At 42.6% G+C, this 19944-nt stretch overlaps 1 protein-coding gene across 1 annotated transcript in view; it reads right to left on the bottom strand.

The window, feature by feature from the left end:
- Nucleotides 1-19944, bottom strand: part of Ret (protein kinase receptor Ret oncogene) — a 37428-nt gene extending 17484 nt beyond the window's left edge. Inside the window, exons 1-4 of the mRNA XM_076797374.1 lie at nt 19829-19944; nt 1218-1433; nt 1012-1148; nt 205-340 (exon numbers count right to left, since the gene is read on the bottom strand). Of these exons, the coding sequence (XP_076653489.1) occupies nt 205-340; nt 1012-1148; nt 1218-1433; nt 19829-19889 (550 nt within the window). The 5' untranslated portion in view covers nt 19890-19944. The remainder of the gene's footprint in view (nt 1-204; nt 341-1011; nt 1149-1217; nt 1434-19828) is intronic.

Genomic DNA, 19944 nt, shown 5'->3' with positions numbered 1-19944 from the left:
GAATCCTGCGTCGTTCTGCATAGCCGTGCACATTTAAATGGCGGAGCATTGCGGTAGTCGGCTATATAGATTTTCGAAAATACGCGGCGTTCGCCTAAGCGCGTCGACCGACAGCCGTTGCGATCACGCTAATTCCGCCGGCCGCGGTTCCCGCGAACTATAGAATCTGTTTCAGTACTGTGCGAGAGAGTTGAATCGACTTGCCATTTAGCAGCTTGTAGCCGGTGACCCGGAAGTTGGGGCACAGTTCCCCGTAAAGAGCGGGTCCGAAGGTGCCGATCATAGTGCTCGGTTGGTTCTCGTAGATCCTGTAGATCGACGCGTTCCAGAAGCACATGTCCTGCAAGCGGAAGCAATGAAAATCGGCTGCGAATAGACTGCGGATATTTATGTTCAAAAAGGAAATAGTGAGAAAGGAATTGTAAACGCATTAAAAGAGAGAAGATTATTTTTCAAATAACTGAAATTATTAACGGAAGAAGAGTCAATAACTTTCCTTCTCTTCTAAATTATGCATACGAGTTTTATTTTGCGCGAAGATCCGCAGCCTAGTCGCACAAATCATGCAAAACGAATCTTTGCTGACAGAGAAGATTTGCTGACAAAGATTTCTGATTTGTTTTTTCTTCAAAAAAAAAGGTCCACTCAGACGTCTGCCGCTCACTTGTTAAGTTACACACTGTACCGAATAAAACAGCCGGTGATCTAGTTTCGTTCCGAGAATATAAATGTCCCAATTCGCCGTATTTAGAAGTGCTCGAGGGTAAACGTCATTTCCCCGGTGTATACTGATCCTTTTATTGCATTCGTTGAACTACCACTTCAATTTTATCGCCATAAAGTGCCGAGTCGAAAGATACGGTTAAAACGAACTCAAACATGGTAATCCACGAGTTAACGTACGATTCACCGGAATGGCGGAGAACCAAATAGAAAATCAACAGACATTCCTGCAGATAATTTCTTTCCACGATATCGCTGAGGCATCCTATTCGATAGGCGGATGTTTACCTCGATGTATTCCGAGCAATTGACTCCCTTCTGATCCACCAGAATCGGTTGGACCTTGATCTCGAGGAAGGCCTGGTTGCTGGCCGCCTTCTCCTCCGCCAGGACCACGACGGTGATCGTATCTCGTTTGAACTGGTCTGCGTGATCGAAGATGATTGACAGACAATTAGTTTGCACACAGTCCTCTATCCCCGTACAGTTCTTACCTCGATTCGACGATTGCGTCGGCGGACGCAACAGAAGAACGTCGCTCTCAGGATCTATGGAGGCGACGTCACCTTCGCGAGGCGATGTCACGCTATATTTAACGTTCCTCGGCTCCGTCGAATCGTTCCTCAACGTCCTCAGCCCGAGCAGCTTGATCTGCCCCGCGGGCGAATAGGGCACCCTCACCGTCAGATGCGATTGCGAGAAATACAATTCTGAAAGAGAAACACTGCCCGCTAGCTGGGATCCGTGACCTATGACTTTTGCGCACGGTTCGCCAAAGAATTAAAATTGAATCGCGCTCGCCGCCTCCTCGGCATACAAAGTAATTGCCCTACACCGCGAGATTAATGGCAACGACCGAAGAATTATCTATTTTCGGGCTCCTGTAACTACAATAATCTTATAACGTCCCTCCCATTTTCTTCAGCACAAATATCTCCAGTTCAAAATACCCAAACTCCTCCAGAGGGAAATATTCTTAATAACTTTAAGTGGATCCGATCCTATAATGTTTGCTAAGTTGGCAGGCAGACAAGAAATAAGATTGAAGTTGAAACAAGGGGAAGGTGTTTCAGGGCGAAAGGTAGAATTAGAAGTTCAGATGGTCAATTTTCTTCAGCACAAATCTTATAACGTCCCTCCCGTGCTCATTTCAATCCTTACATCAATAACCCGCTTTCGATTAATTTTGTCGAGCCACTTCAACGCTTTTCAAGTGCAAGATTATTGTAGATGTTTATACTTTCAACTACAGATCGAGTCGTTGAACAGAGAATGGTGATTATTCGCGCGAGGGTTACAGATTTCGTTTCTAATTTTCGGTCTATTTTCATACGACGCGATTTAAATCGCGATTTACTCGGCAACTTCCGAGAATAACGTTCGAAAGATAAGATCTTTCTTCGGAACAGGACTCGGTTCGACCGTGATCGATAGTCGTCCGCGCGAGTACGAATGGATCGTTCCGCGCTTGGACCACGTATTTCATTATGGACGTCGTAAAGCGGCCACAGTGATGTCGCGACGCGGATATTTCAGAGAGCGTATTCGAGCCGAATGAACGAGCGTCGTGGAACGACGCTCGGACGTCGAGACGGTGGTCGGCGCGAACTTTAACGGCGAGAACGCACGCACGGTCAGTTTCGAGGAAATAACCTGTGTCAAGGTGAACGTTTAATCGATACACCGGCCGGAGGGTTGTGCTCGCGAAGATCCCGCGTTCTCGCGGCCACCATTGTTTTTCGGACTTTTCGGCGCCCGGTGTTCCTAACGGCCGACCAGTTTGTAATGGCGGAAGACGTCGAAAAGGGGATGGCGGCGGAACGATACTTCCGACATCCGAGCGATCTCGACGTCCGTGGACGAGTTTACGAGCGCGTTTTAAAGGCGTGGGGAACGAGGATATTTCCGTGGCGGATTTTTTGAGCGCCGAGCGCGTGGCTGAGGGAGAAAGCATGCGCGAGAGAGAGAGAGAGAGAGAGAGAGAGAGAGAGAGAGAGAGAAGTGTGTAGAGGTCTGCGGCTCTTTATGCAAAATAAAGGTTTTCTAATTGCACGGCACTGGAACGAAATAAAAACTTTATTTCCCCCTTAAATCTCTTTCATGTTCCGAATGTTTCGTGTTTCTCTGTTTTGCCATAAATGCATAAAATCTGCAGTCTTCTAATAACCAGACTGCCGGATGTTTATGCAACAATCAAAAGTTTCCATGTTTCGATTGCGGGGTAGAGAAGACACGATAAAATGTGTTTCTTCTTTCCAGTTTCATTTCAACACTTGCGTTACGCGTATCAGGCATTAGGCATTTCGTATGCAACGATACCTAATAGGTAGCGAAACGAATGTTTGCCAGCGGACGTGCTAATTTGTCGAACAACGTGGATTTGTAGTACACTAGGCGAACCTACGTAAGAAACTCGTCAGGTATGGACGATGACGTTTGAAACGCGTTAGAGGACAGTGCTGGGCAAAGTAGTATTTGAAATAGAAACTGTAGTTTATTTTATTTTTAAAGCATTCCTGTAATCGTGCAAATAAATTATTTCATTTGTAAGAAAAAGTTTTTGAAATGCTATTTAAAAATAGTATTTTGAAATAGTGTTAGTATTAAAATTGTTAAAAATAGTATTTTAAAATAGTGTTACTATTGAAATAGATAAAAATAGTATTACTATTGAAATAGTTAAAAATAGTATTTTAAAATAGTATTACTATTTAAAAATAGTATTGTATTTGGAAAATATTGAAAATAGTGAGACTTATTTTACAGGACTGTGTAAAATAGTATTTCAAATAGTTGATAGTAACTTATACTTTTCTGATATTTCGTTGTGCGTAATGTTATCACGACATTGTCGTCTGTTTATCAACATGTTACACGCACATATTCGTGATTAAGCTACAAACAATACTTTGTTAACTATTATATTATAATCTATAATATTAACTATTACCTCAACTTATTTTCATTGTAAAGAAATATTTGCAATACATATTCGAAATACAACATTAAAATATTTTATTTTAATGAGAACATGTATAATTCATGCAGATCTACAAAATGTATTCATTAAATTTTCAATACAAGCCCACATAAAAAAGTTTTAAAAACTCTCTTCTTCATTTTCTCACGTAATTCCGACCAATCGCAATTTTCCCAAAATTTTCTTTTCTCATCATGCAGCAAACTAACCCTTAGCACTCGAATGGCGCCACTAAAAATTCCTGTATCATTATTCAAAATATTTTTCACAGTATTAAATTTATTTGTATTTAACAAATTACTAAACATTTCAATACTGTACGAGTAAATTGCACCATTTTCGTATATATAGCATGAAAACAAATATATAGAAGGGAAATATTCTAGATCGAAAAAAATATTTCGTTTTGGAGTTAAAATGGCTTCGAGTGCAAAGGGCTAATTGTTCCAACTGTTCCAAAACCTCCAAGCGGTATGGTCCAATATTAAAAAAGTTATCGTCTTCCTAAGAGTGTCCGAATATTAACGAGCGTCACCGTATTTGCGTTTCGCGCGAGCATCTTCTCCGGAATCGAGTGAAAGGGCCGATCAAAAGGGCCGATCTTCCGCAGCTTCATTTTCGATTGGCAGCCGCGTGGTAGCTGGAAGTTCGCAGGCACGAGAGAGCGTTGTATCTGGAAACCCTATTCGTCCCCGCGACGAGTTAGAATTCCCGAAAACAGAGACCGTGAAAACGATACGCGCAGCCATACTAGTGAAGAAGGGCCCCCGCGAACAGGGATCGGCGATCGCCGATCGGCAAGGACCTTCCGTGTCCCGAGTCGGTTGGGGTTCAGACGCCACCCCAGCTCGCGCCGGTGTAAATTGACTCGAGCCGGCGAAACGTAGAATCCGTTTCTCTCTCCGTTCGTCTTTTCCTCCCCTTTCCCGACGCGGAAAAAGGGAGACAAACAGAAAGAGAGAGAGAGGGAGAGAACGCGTAAATAGACGGGAGCACGCACGGACACCTGCGCGCATGTGGCACCGATAAATAGCGTCGCGCGCGTGCGAGCACGCGTTCGCTTCCCCTTTTTCCAACGTCGTCGCTGCGTTCCATTCCGTTCCTCAAATTGTTTCCTCAGTTTTCTCCCATTTCCTCCGGTTTTCCCCGATGGCCGAGAACCGTCAACGCTTCTCTCGTCGACGCTCACCGATTTCGGAAATAGCCGAAGTTATATTTAGGCTCTTCGACAGCCCCCGAAGAGAAAAGCGACGCCCTTCCCTTCCCTTCCCTTCCCTTCCCTTCCCTTCCCCTCCCGACCAACTGTTGAGCACCGTCGGGAAACGAACTTACGACCTTCTTAAAATCTGGCCTGATTTTTATCGGTTTCCAGGATGAGACCGGGGTCGGGCTTTAAAACCGTCAGTCGTCGGGATCCGATATGTACAGACGATCTCGTTCCCCGGCTATTCTCGCCGATCCACGCTCCCGTATAACTCTTTCGATCCGAGGGACGATGTGCTCCGAAGAGGACGCTCCCGCCCCTCGGAGAAAATGGTTTCCCGATCGAGAGGCGACCTCGTCGTTTAACTCCGCCGGGGAACCGAGGGGGGGAAGGGAAAGGGAACGCGAGCAAACGCATCAACCGGGCCAATTTTACCGGCGAGGCGGCGTTAAGATGTCCGACGCTTAATCAAAGCCTCGGTAAACGTGGCCCAGTTTTTGAGCGGCGCGCGTACACGTCGATTCGCCGTGTCCACGTTCTCCTAAATCGTCGATCGACTTCCCTGTCGTTTCGAAACCTCGGAACAAAGAAAGGGATCGCTCGTAGAAGCGATCGCTCGATCGCTCTTTGCCGGACTAAATTATTTCCGCTTCGTTTATCGAGCCGAATGGAGCAGACCGTACACCCGGTTGACGGACACGGAGAAATGCGATTGATATAAACGAGCGACCGAATCGAACGAAGACATTTTCTTTCGCGATGATACATTCTGTGTATCAGTCTTCGGTTCTTGGAAAAGATTGTACGAGCATCGGCGCGAGTCTGTGCGTGTGCGTGAATTTGAAACGTATCCAGGGAAAAGAGACGAGTGCGACAGGAATTTACAGTGTATCGATTTTGCCGTGTATTGATTTGTGGTGAGGGAGCCAATTACTGTGGGGGTACCAATTACTGTACCTATATTAATCATTACGACCGTTATTCGAAATAAGAATGTTTTAGCTGAATTGCAACGAACTGAAGTCAAATAGAAATTTATCTTCTTTGTTATTATGTTGAGCAGATTGAAAATAATATGATAGTATGTTTAAATTTTTCTAATATTTGTACTACTTAAAATTACACCTACTAATTTTTGTCATGATTGCATTAAATCCGCAGTCTATTCATCATACCTATTTTTAAAGAATAATGGATATTAAGAATATATACATTAACCGATGCTAACACAAAACGTACCGAACTGTAAAAGTACCAGGTACATGTTGCCTTATAAAAATGACAAGATTTCATTTATTTAGACTTTGCACCCTTCTTTAGTATCACAATGCGTGCTCTACTAAAGATATTCATTGAATCATTGCTGATGAAGGCATCATTATAAGTTCAAAAATGGTCAAATAAAAATCTAGAACCGGTCATTTGGTGGTGGTACGTTTAGTGTTAACAGAAAAGAATTTATCATTTTCTTTTTAAATTTATTTATTTATCTCTTGTCTAAATATTCATTACGCTTTAAAAATCGGTATAATTAACGTAGGCACATTAATCGGTACCCTCACGCTATGTGATAGACTGGATACGGGGCCAGGGGCAATGGAAATTGTCTAATTACGATTCAATTATCGCTAACCGGTCTTACACTAGCGTTTCTGAAGGTCATTAATTTTGAAATGAACGGAAGGTAATGTTTGCTGCGACAATGTTCAGTTTCTCTGCGATCTCACAAGAGATCGCTAAGAGATAATGGTTGCGGAACACGCGACTGCTCCGCACGATTAATAATCGCGTTCGATTTTCAAGCGCATTTCGACGATTGCGATGGCCGCGACCTGTCGTCGACGGGAATCGAAGTCCCGATGTTGACAAGGGACAACCATGCGTCGGACGATGAACTGTTTGCTCGGTGTACGTTTCGCGTCAGAAACGCCACCGATGCAACGATACACACCGGACGTCAAACGGCCGGCGGTTACTCTAACTCCTTTTTTTACCGCGTCGCGACGCCTCGTTTGTCGCTCCGGTGATCGATAGCGCTCAGTAATTACGCGGTCTTTCGATCGGTCCGTCTCGATCGTGATCCAGATACGGCAAGGTGTACGGGCTGTCTGGTAACTGATGGTCCCAGCGGCCAACAGACGATTCTTCGTGAAAAAAGAACGAATGGTATTGTTTCACTTAAGGGCCAAGGGTAGTCACGTGACATTTACAGAGTCAGCGGGTCGGCAACTGCTGCATAATTTCCGTCCACAGACTTCAGACACAGACTCAAGACCCGTTTTGGTCCTGATCCTCAAGTCTGTCACTAAAGTCTTGTCACATTTTTTGCTCTGCATTATCGAGATCATGAATTCCGACGCCAGAAACGTGCTTCAAGTTTTCGGCTCTATTTCGCTGAGAACCAAGACAAAATATAGCTCAATTTGCAGCTGGAGATATTTTCTATCCAATGGCAGAAAAATGCATGGATTCCACGGCACGCGCGTCGTCAATTTTTGGCCTACTTCTAACGCTTATGTTAACAAATATCCGCATAATCTCGTCAGCTCATGACCAGCGAGCGCTAGATCGAACCTTTCTCTTTCGAACGAGCCCTTTCCCAGCGAAAAATATTCCCATATAAGGACGAAAAGTTGACGCACGTAAAACCATTTTTCGCCTATTTTTGTCGGTAACCTAGTCACTCTACCTTATCGCGAATCTACGGTTTTAGAAACGCCGAGTTTACAGTGTACCTAGGCGGCTCAGCCTCGCTTATCTTACCAAATATCCGCATAATCTCGTCAGCTGATGACCAGCACGCGCTAGATTAAACCTTCCTCTTTCGAACGAGCCCTTTCCCGGCGAAAAATATTCTCATATAAGGGCGAAAAGTTGAGGCACGTGAAACCATGTTTCGCCTATTTTTGTCGGTAACCTGGTCACCCTACCTTATCACGAATCTACGCAGTCTGAAAATTCTCTAATGTTAACAAGAAAAATACAACCACAGAACATACCTCGCGGTATTGGGGATAGTTCCGCGACGTTTATCATCCAGGCGTTGGCGACATATACAGAGAAATCACTGTATTTAGTAAAGAAATATTTCGCAATAACAATCGGCGATACACAGTACACAATCAGCAGAAAGATCAATTTCCTCAGACTTTTCACTTCAACCATAACGGTGACAGTAGGAACGACAGAAAAGATCACAGAACCGATGATATTCAACCCTTTGAGCGCCGCGAGTCGCAGAAATGGGAGACGAAATTATTTCTCGAGTAAATAAATTTTTTAATGTACCGAGTGTAGTTGGAATCTGCAAAGTGCTAGAAGGATGAAAGAGTACTTTTAGTATCCAAGATCTCAGCTTCCCAATATTTATTTCATTCAGTTAATTTAATTTCATGTAATTTTTCAGGTTGGTGGACGTGTACCCAAAGCGTGTAGAAAAATCCACTGAGCTGAGCCCAGTCCCAAAAAACGGGGCCTCAAATCGACAAATTCTTTGTCCGATTCTACTACAGTGATTTCTCTGTATATGTCGCCAAGGCCTGGACGATAAACGTCGCGGGATTATCCCCACTGCGGCGGGGTGAGCTCGAGGTGCCTCGAACGCCGAGGAGTGTAAACACAACACGGCTCGGGTATGTCTCCTGGGCGATATACGACGCAAGACCGGTGTTGATGACATATATCGAGAGTTCACGTTATCGGTGGCCCCGGACACCTTGTTACATCCGATCGGCGTCCGATAGCACAACGATTTACCATGCTCGGCGCAGTTGCTCGCGCAATTTCGACACCGGCGACGCTAACGAACGTAATCGTATATCATTCCCGGGGACAGGTACAAATGTTCGAGAAACGGTGGGCGACGGTCTGCGGAGGTCTGCGTCGAGAAGGAACAGACGCGACGCGTCGCGAGCATCGTGTGGTCTGTTGGATTTGTATTTAATTAACGCCGGCTTTCAGAGGCTCGGGATATGTATTAGCATACGCGTAATTCTTGTCCAAACGAAGAGATCGGCAGCGTGTTTTCGACGGTCTGTCCCCGTTCCTCGCGTTTAGACTTTCAAATTAGACGATCGGTCGGCCAAGAACGAGCAGACGCGCGTCGATTAAACGCTCTTACACACAGAAACACGCGAATCGCGATTCCTGTATCGCGTACGCGCGACGTTCTGCCGTAGGCCGAGCCTACCAGTAAGCGACCGATTTAAATTATACACAGAAGTAGAGTCTAATTAATAATTTCTAACAATTGTCGGGATATAGTAGTCATTCGATGGTAAGCACAGTTTCACCATTTTATTAACTTCGATAGTAGAATGACAGAACTGTACGCGAGAAGAGAGGTTGCAAGTTAACCCTTTGCACTCGGCGCTATTTTAATTCTGAAACTAAAGTTTTCTTCCCTTCCATTCCGTTAGAATGTTTTCATTTTGTTCATACGAAACTGATCCGATTTCCACATAGTTATACGGACGGTATAGAAAAAAGTCTCACTTAGAGAATATGTCAAAGATTTACGAAATGGCGAGAAAGTGCTTTCTAAACAAAGTAAACAATTAAATTAAACATGGAAACATTTAAAAAGAATTTAACTTCTCATTTTACACACGGAGAAATCTTCAAAATGCACATGATTCAATACTACTCGTCGCAGTCCGAAACGCGCATCTTCTTGTGCTGAGAACATTACAAAACAAATCGCATAGGAAAGGACCGCACAAAAACAAGTTTAACTGTATAACATTTAAATGTTTAGCAATCTATCAAATACAGACTTTGCAATGTGTCAAAAATTGTGTAATATTTGTCGTAACTTCATCGAAATAACAATTCTTAGTGGCGCTTCAGAGTGCAAAGGGTTAATTCATTTAATCACATCAAAAGGAAACAAGTTACAACTAATGGTAGCATGATCTTACTCCTTGCCGGTCACTTACCGGTACACTCACCTTACCGAATACACGCGAATGCGAATGTGTGTCTCATGCGTGTGCACGGAGCTCGCGATTCACGTGTCGCATACGTATCCGAATACGCGAGCGACGCGTTCACGCTACATGAAATATACGGTCGTGAACGAAATGTCCGCGGGTTGATCATTCTTTCGTGTATCTCATGCGGGTGAACGCGACCGGCGGCGAATCGTGCGAAGAGGCTACACATTACTATGTATCGCGTCACGCAAAAAAAAAAAAAACAAACAGGCGAACACAAGTAATTTAAAAACACACATCCCCTATTATTAATTTCCTCTATACGATAGCACACGTGATTTTATGCGACGCGACGATAACGTGTCTGCACCCTGAACTCGCGTCGTCGTTTTCGCGCGGATCGAATCGGCGAATCGATCGGATTCGTTCGCGTCGGGTCGTAAAGCAAAAAGAACATACAGAGAAAGAAGGAGCGAGCGAGAGAGAGAGAGAGAGAGAGAGAGCCAAGGTTGTTAATAGTTTTAGTATTTGGGTTACGAGGTGTGGCAAAACCGACAGGGCGAGAGCCCCTCGGGATTGACGTCGTTGATGCTTAGGTTCGCGGTATGACTATATTCCGTTCTAGGGTGCGTACGAGTTCGAGGTTGTTCCTTCGTGTTCCGATCCTTCGGCGGGGTTTCTCGGTGCCTAAGCTCGGAGGTTATCATTCGCCGCATTGGTCGAGGACCATCGACGATAAACGGGCACCGTAACGTTCGCCATTGTGCACCGTCGACGAACAAAGACATTTTGCCGCGCAACAGGAATATAAACCCCCATCGACCGGGAATCGCGCACGATTCCAAGGGAAAACCGGCATTAAAATCCCCGTTGAAATAATAGATACCGTGCAACCGGCTCGCGAAATTCGAATGGCAAACAAGAATGGGCTCCGTCTCGAGGCTTCGTCTCTCTCCCTCGAGAGAGAGCGAGACGATTTCGAGACGCGACGTCGTCGCTTCCCTCGGGCTCGAGAGTCGTTCGATTTCCGCTCGTCGGGCTGACGCTCCTTTTGAAAGACGCTCGAAACGAACGGAAACCGACGGAAACCGGCGGCCCGACGATACGGCGAAATACGGTTTTCTCGAAATCTCTCCGGCTTCGGGGCCGAGCTGATCGGCAAGCCGAGAATTGATCGTGGCTGTGGTCAAACGGCTCGATCGAACGCCGTGCGTTCGTAGGGGCGCGTAACGCGTGGGTTCTCCTCTCTCTCTCTCTCTCTCTCTCTCTCTCTCTCTCTCTCTCTCTCTCTCCTTCTTTCTTTTCTGATTAGAAATCGGCGCGGCAGTTGCAGCAGGGGCGAGGGTTTGCCTTCAAGAGCGGCATGGTTAACGACTTCGAGGTTGCACGCAACCTTCGCCCGTTCGCGCCAGCCCTGCTCGTTGCCTAGTCGACTCGTCGACTCGAACCGTCTCGTCACGTCCGAGAACCGGGCACGCATTTTTACGCGTGCAAATCATTGGAATAGTCGAAGACGCGAGTCGGAACGCGCCGCGAAAATTCTAAACCCTGCGCGCATGTACCACGGCGAGCCGATGCGGGCCCAAACCGCGAGTCCATATCGAGTCCGGTTCGGTTTATCGACCGATTCCACGGTGAACCCGGGACCCGAACGCTCTTCGTGCTCGCCGGTTACTCGGTTTTTGCACGCGAGCGGAAAACCGATCTGTCGAAGCGCCGATAAGCAGAACGAACGCCCGCTTACTGCCGCTAAGGGCGCGTTTACCTGCGAGCTGTTCAATCCCGTGAATTGCGCTCCATTGTTTTATAATATTGCGCATAGAACAACATTGGAAACGTCCTCCTGTTTTTTAAATCTATATATATATATATATATATAAATATCTCGAGATCTAATAATTTTTTTGCCATGGTACCCTAATCATTTTTTACGTAGAATGAACGGAATAATCGATCTGTGCAAAAGAAATATGCATTTCTATTTAAAGAAATGATGCAATTGTTAATTGCACATGAACTGCTGCAGCTAAACAAAATTTAAAGGCCTACAGATGTAGTGCTCTTCGAACCATTTATCTTTCTCCTTTATCATTTTTTCGTAAATGCAATAATAACGGAGTTATGACTTGAAACAATTGCGTGGTCCACCCTGTGTATATACAGTAACGAGCAAAACTGAGTCTACACTATTTGAAGCAACATAACGTTTTAAAAATTAGATCAAATGACTTAAATGTCATTGAGAAGTTAGAAGGACTAGTTTATTAGACGAGGTGTAAACAATTTTTGAGAAAAATTTGAACTGGTCGGAATCGCAAAAGAAATAGTAAAAGTTGGTTTCTTCAGCTTTTTTAACTGAGCCTGTATTGAAAATTTCAAGAATGTATTTGATTCGCTCGAATAAATTATATCCATGCTGAAAATTTCACCGATTTTGGTTAATTCGTTTACAAGTTATAAACGCTTAAAAGTGGAAAAATTGCCATTTTTCACGATTTTCGACTTAAAATTGCACTTTTAATCGTACGTTAATTAGTTTTTTGCTGTACCCCACCACTATGTAAATATTAATCGTAACCTTCTCTTCTATATTCGATTGTAAACCATATGAATGTAAATAATGTAAATAATGTAAATAATGTAAATAATGTAAATAATTATTGTAAATAGCGAATAAAACTTTAATCTTGTGTTTACAGTGAAACTCAGTTTGGTTATTATTTCCTCAAGATAAATTAAAGAACGAAAGGATAAACTTATTATATATATATAAACAAAAATATTGCACGGTTTTAGGGAAAGGAGCCGAGCAGAAGAGGACCACAGATCTCGAGATTCGTGACTGATCGATAAACAGATTTTAGACATTTTTCACACTTTGTTTCACACACATTTTTCTCACGATGAATTTCGTATTTAATTTTGGTGTAGACATTTCATAAGAAAGTAATAAAAATCGATTTTAGTCACTATTTTAGGCACTGAAATGACTTTTATGCGATGCCAATTCATATTTCGCAAGTGTCCGGATACTTTTGAGGATGTAAGTAGGTGTGATTGAACTATTTTATACCAATTTATAAAAATAACGAGAATTTACTTGTCCAGGTGTTCAGCCACTCAACATTGTTGAACAATCTGTTATGAATCTTTACAATCTTAACACTGAGCCTACCAAGCACGAAACGTATAAAAGTGAATAAAAATAATAAAAGTCTGATAGGAGGGAGAAGATTGAATTTATTTAAACTTTGTACGATTTTCATGATTAGACTGCGATTATGACAAAAATGGGTAAGCGCAATTTAAAGCAGTGGACACAGTAAAAAGATTTAAGGGCACCAGCGTGTTGATTTTAATAAAATAATGAAAAGAAGAAAGAAATTTTTATTTCGCTCCTGTGTCTTGCAATCAGTGAAAATATTTTTTATTCTGCATAAAGATCCGCAGTCTAGTTGTAACTTTTATTTATTCCAGATCTACAAAGGCTGCTACCACTAAAAACTAGATCTCAGTTGTTTCCACTTTCCTAAAATTTGCCTACAAAAATTGAAAATTGGTATCTGGTAAATATTGCCTTATAAAAATGGCAACCCTAAATGTATTGATCTTGTCTGTAATTTTCAATATAATAAATTGTTGAACAAGGAAATTTATTTCACTATTTTCCACAAATGAATGTTTACAGTCTCAATAATTGTAAAATATAAAACCGGTCATTTTGACCGTGGTAGGTTTGGTGTTAAACGAAATGGAATATGAAAATCGGAGAACCGCGGTACTCACTTTTGTCCTGCGCTTTACTCGGCCACCGTTCCGAATAAATGAATGTTATGGTAATAGATGGACTGCGAACTCTGTGCGTTCATGGCAAACCCGACTAGATGAAAATGAATACGTGCTGTTAACGACGTCGAAGTCGATACGAACGAACGCGCGCCGAAGAGGGAGACGAAGGAATTGAATCGAGAGATTATGGAACCTCAGCGGACGCCGATACTGGGAATCGATTAAACGAAATAAAATAGCAACGCGTTGGTTTATTTGACGTTTCTCGCGTTTGCCCTGCGCTTTGCTCGGCTAGAATAAATAAATCACTCGGTTCCGAATAAATGACTTTTATGGTAATAGCTGGAACTAATATCGAACTTTATGCATTCATTATGGAAAAGGCTAGATAAAATTGGCCACATGTTGCCGATGGGGTAACGACGGAGGAAGAAGAAAACGAGGGAATACAGTGATTTCTCTATATACGTCGCGGAATAATTTCCAGTACACGGAAGCTCGAGAGGCCTCGGAAACATAACAAGGCTCGGATATGTCTCCAGGACGATATATGTCGCAAGACCCGTGCCGACGACATGTATCGAGAATTCGCTGTACAGTCGATACAAAAACCTGAGTTCCCCGATTCTATTAAATCCGCGAAGATAGTGCGATATTCGCATTCGGCTCGTGTATCGCGAACGCCAGACTTTATTTCGCATAAAGATCCACCGGCCAGCGGTAATGTCCGTCGCAAACGGAAGGGTTTGCATCGACAGCAGCGTACGCCGGCGTTGCTCCATCGTAAACGTGGACGAGGGAAGTTTTCCACCCTCGAGTCTCCTCGGTCGACGATCGGGACGCGGCGGCTGATCGTTGCTCGCAAGGAGCGCAGAGTACCCACGCGGAGAAAGTATATTCGCGCGACGACATGCAAACTCGACCAAAGGGCAGTATCGATTTCGAACTTGCATTCGAATCACGCGAGCCGGCCGAGTGCACGCGACATCGCGATATCCGCGATTCCGTGATCCCGGTCAAGTGCGAATGTCATCGGTTGAACCTCGCGTGGGGCGTACCGTCGGGCGCCTTTCCGAAATTTCACCGAGATACAACAGACCTGAACGGGGTTCTTTCAAAATCGAAAGAACTCAACCGTACTCGTTCGTATTGCAAGAAGAAAAAAGGAAACAAAAGGGGAGTAACGATGCTGCATTCACGGATAGGTGGGCGGCATTTGAGCTACGTGTAACAATGCGAACGCGTTTGCGTGAAAGAATGGTCTTGTCGAACAGTGAAAGCTTCAACTGACCCATCAGAATTTTGTTGAACAACAGTGATGCGATATATCAATTTCAAAATTGACAAGCTTAGTGAGCAATATTTGAAGAACGCGTGTACATTTTTAATCCCGAAATAATTCCTCTTTTCCATCAGTCAGATCGGGGAATTTTTTACAACGTTACGAACGAGCAGATCGGTTTGGAAATTTGCAAGATTGTCGGACAATATTTGAGGAATACGTACAATTCTTTTTTCACGCAAATACAATGATTTTACCCGAAGTTACGGATCCCTCTCCGAAACTGAAAGATGTAAAGAATGGACTCTCTTACCGAACTGTGAAAGCTGAACCAAGAGAATTTTGTTCAACAACAGTGATGCAATATATCAATTTCAAAATTGACAAGCTTAGTGAGCAATATTTGTGGTCTGCGATTTTGCGAGTTGAAGGAGATGTGATGTAATGGGATTGTAACTCCGAGGGGAACAATAAATGAATACATACATAGTGAGCAATATTTGAAGAACGCGTATACATTTTTAACCCGAAATAATTCCTCTTTCCCATCAGTCAGATCGGGGAATTTTGTTCAACGTTACCAACGAGCAAACCGGTTTGAAAATTTGCAAGATTGTCAGACAATATTTGAGGAATATGTACAATTCTTTTTTCACGCAAATACAACGATTTTATCCGAAGTTACGGAGCCCTATCCGAAACTGAAGAACGTAAAGAATGGACTCTGTCTTATCGAACAATAAAAGCTTCAACTGGCCCATGATACTTTTGTCGAACAACAGTAATGCAACAGTAATGCAATATTAGAAGAACGTTCATTTAATCCCGAAATAATTCCTCTCTCCCATCAGCCACATTCCGGAATTTTTTTCAACATTACCAACAAGCAGACCGGTTTGAAAATTTGCAAGATTGTCAGACAATATTTGAGGAATATGTACAATTCTTTTTTCACGCAAATACAACGATTTTATCCGAAGTTACGGAGCCCTATCCGAAACTGAAGAACGTAAAGAATGGACTCTGTCTTATCGAACAATAAAAGCTTCAACTGGCCCATGATACTTTTGTCGAACAACAGTAATGCAACAGTAATGCAATATTAGAAGAACGTTCATTTAATCCCGAAATAATTCCTCTCTCCCATCAGCCACATTCCGGAATTTTTTTCAACATTACCAACAAGCAGACCGGTTTGAAAATTTGCAAGATTGTCAGACAATATTTGAGGAATATGTACAATTCTTTTTTCACGCAAATACAACGATTTTATCCGAAGTTACGGAGCCCTATCCGAAACTGAAGAACGTAAAGAATGGACTCTGTCTTATCGAACAATAAAAGCTTCAACTGGCCCATGATACTTTTGTCGAACAACAGTAATGCAACAGTAATGCAATATTAGAAGAACGTTCATTTAATCCCGAAATAATTCCTCTCTCCCATCAGCCACATTCCGGAATTTTTTTCAACATTACCAACAAGCAGACCGGTTTGAAAATTTGCAAGATTGTCGGACAATATTTGAGGAATATGTACAATTCTTTTTTCACGCAAATACAACGATTTTATCCGAAGTTACGGAGCCCTATCCGAAACTGAAGAACGTAAAGAATGGACTCTGTCTTATCGAACAATAAAAGCTTCAACTGGCCCATGATACTTTTGTCGAACAACAGTAATGCAACAGTAATGCAATATTAGAAGAACGTTCATTTAATCCCGAAATAATTCCTCTCTCCCATCAGCCACATTCCGGAATTTTTTTCAACATTACCAACAAGCAGACCGGTTTGAAAATTTGCAAGATTGTCGGACAATATTTGAGGAATATGTACAATTCTTTTCACGCAAATACTACGATTTTACCCGAAGTTGTGGATTCCTCTCCGAAACTGAAGACTGTAAAGAATGGACTCTGTCTTATCAAACGGTAAAAGATGACCCATGAGAATTTTGTCGAACAACAGTAATGCAATATCTCAATTTCAAAATTGACAAGCTTATTGAGCAATATTTGAAGAACGTGTACAAATTTTTATCCCGAAATAATTCCTCTTTCCCATCAGCCACATTCGGGAATTTTTTTCAACATTACCAACAAGCAGACCGGTTTGAAAATTTGCAAGATTGTCGGACAATATTTGAGGAATATGTACAATTCTTTTCACGCAAATACTACGATTTTACCCGAAGTTGTGGATTCCTCTCCGAAACTGAAGACTGTAAAGAATGGACTCTGTCTTATCAAACGGTAAAAGATGACCCATGAGAATTTTGTCGAACAACAGTAATGCAATATCTCAATTTCAAAATTGACAAGCTTATTGAGCAATATTTGAAGAACGTGTACAAATTTTTATCCCGAAATAATTCCTCTTTCCCATCAGCCACATTCGGGAATTTTTTTCAACATTACCAACAAGCAGACCGGTTTGAAAATTTGCAAGATTGTCGGACAATATTTGAGGAATATGTACAATTCTTTTCACGCAAATACTACGATTTTACCCGAAGTTGCGGATTCCTCTCCGAAACTGAAGACTGTAAAGAATGGACTCTGTCTTATCAAACGGTAAAAGATGACCCATGAGAATTTTGTCGAACAACAGTAATGCAATATCTCAATTTCAAAATTGACAAGCTTATTGAGCAATATTTGAAGAACGTGTACAAATTTTTATCCCGAAATAATTCCTCTTTCCCATCAGCCACATTCGGGAATTTTTTTCAACATTACCAACAAGCAGACCGGTTTGAAAATTTGCAAGATTGTCGGACAATATTTGAGGAATATGTACAATTCTTTTCACGCAAATACTACGATTTTACCCGAAGTTGTGGATTCCTCTCCGAAACTGAAGACTGTAAAGAATGGACTCTGTCTTATCAAACGGTAAAAGATGACCCATGAGAATTTTGTCGAACAACAGTAATGCAATATCTCAATTTCAAAATTGACAAGCTTATTGAGCAATATTTGAAGAACGTGTACAAATTTTTATCCCGAAATAATTCCTCTTTCCCATCAGCCACATTCGGGAATTTTTTTCAACATTACCAACAAGCAGACCGGTTTGAAAATTTGCAAGATTGTCGGACAATATTTGAGGAATATGTACAATTCTTTTCACGCAAATACTACGATTTTACCCGAAGTTGCGGATTCCTCTCCGAAACTGAAGACTGTAAAGAATGGACTCTGTCTTATCAAACGGTAAAAGATGACCCATGAGAATTTTGTCGAACAACAGTAATGCAATATCTCAATTTCAAAATTGACAAGCTTATTGAGCAATATTTGAAGAACGTGTACAAATTTTTATCCCGAAATAATTCCTCTTTCCCATCAGCCACATTCGGGAATTTTTTTCAACATTACCAACAAGCAGACCGGTTTGAAAATTTGCAAGATTGTCGGACAATATTTGAGGAATATGTACAATTCTTTTCACGCAAATACTACGATTTTACCCGAAGTTGTGGATTCCTCTCCGAAACTGAAGACTGTAAAGAATGGACTCTGTCTTATCAAACGGTAAAAGATGACCCATGAGAATTTTGTCGAACAACAGTAATGCAATATCTCAATTTCAAAATTGACAAGCTTATTGAGCAATATTTGAAGAACGTGTACAAATTTTTATCCCGAAATAATTCCTCTTTCCCATCAGCCACATTCGGGAATTTTTTTCAACATTACCAACCAGCAGACCGGTTTGAAAATTTGCAAGATTGTCGGACAATATTTGAGGAATATGTACAATTTTTTTCACGCAAATACTACGATTTTACCCGAAGTTGTGGATTCCTCTCCGAAACTGAAGACTGTAAAGAATGGACTCTGTCTTATCAAACGGTAAAAGATGACCCATGAGAATTTTGTCGAACAACAGTAATGCAATATCTCAATTTCAAAATTGACAAGCTTATTGAGCAATATTTGAAGAACGTGTACAAATTTTTATCCCGAAATAATTCCTCTTTCCCATCAGCCACATTCGGGAATTTTTTTCAACATTACCAACCAGCAGACCGGTTTGAAAATTTGCAAGATTGTCGGACAATATTTGAGGAATATGTACAATTCTTTTCACGCAAATACTACGATTTTACCCGAAGTTGCGGATCCCTCTCCGAAACTGAAGAACGTAAAGAATGGACTCTGTGTTATCGAACAATAAAAGCTTCAACTGACCCATGATACTTTTGTCAAACAACAGTAATGCAATATTGGAAGAACGTGTATAAATAACCCGAAATAATTCCTTTTTCCCATCAGCTAGACTGGGGAATTTTTTTCAACTTTACCAACCAGCTAACCAGTTTGGAAATTTGCAAGATTGTCGGACAATACTTGAAGAATACGTACAATTTTGTCCCCGCAAATACAACGATTTCACCCGAAGTTGCGGATCCCTCTCCGAAACTGAAGAACATAAAGAATGGACTCAGTCTTATCAAACGGTAAAAGCTGACCCACGAGAATTTCGTCGAACAATAGTGATAAACGAGCTGCCACCTTCTGTTTGTCGTGGTGTCCGTCGCCGCGACAAGAGGAACGACGTTAGCGATCCCGAGCGCGACGTTCGAGCGTCGTCGCGGCAGGTCTACCGATCGCCGCCATAGGAGCGATCGAGTTCTTAGGACACGCGAAATTTAGCATACAATGCCGCGCCGCATTAATTCGTTAGGGATCGAGCGGCGTGGCCTGGCGTGTTGTGGTGTAGCGTATCGTGGCGTGACTTTGCGCAACCGAATAGATCGGTGACGCGCGTGCTTCGTTCCGCGGTCGTTCCCGTAGAGCCCGGCGAATCGGCGAATCAGTCGCAGCCGCAGTCGCGAAATACGTATACACGGAGGCCCGTTTCGTCGGGGACAAAAATAACGCGGCGATAAAACGAGTATCGACTCACCGGAGGCGGGTGTCCGCGAAGGTAACAGCAGCATCATCAGCAGCAATAATAGAGCGGTCATGTTCCGCGATCTCGCGATCAAGGCTCGATCCGATCTCCTCGGTTCTTCGACATCC

The sequence above is a fragment of the Halictus rubicundus genome, chromosome 12, assembly GCF_050948215.1.
Source record: "Halictus rubicundus isolate RS-2024b chromosome 12, iyHalRubi1_principal, whole genome shotgun sequence".
Taxonomy (NCBI): Eukaryota; Metazoa; Arthropoda; class Insecta; order Hymenoptera; family Halictidae; genus Halictus; species Halictus rubicundus.
This window is presented reverse-complemented; position numbering and strand designations above follow the sequence as displayed.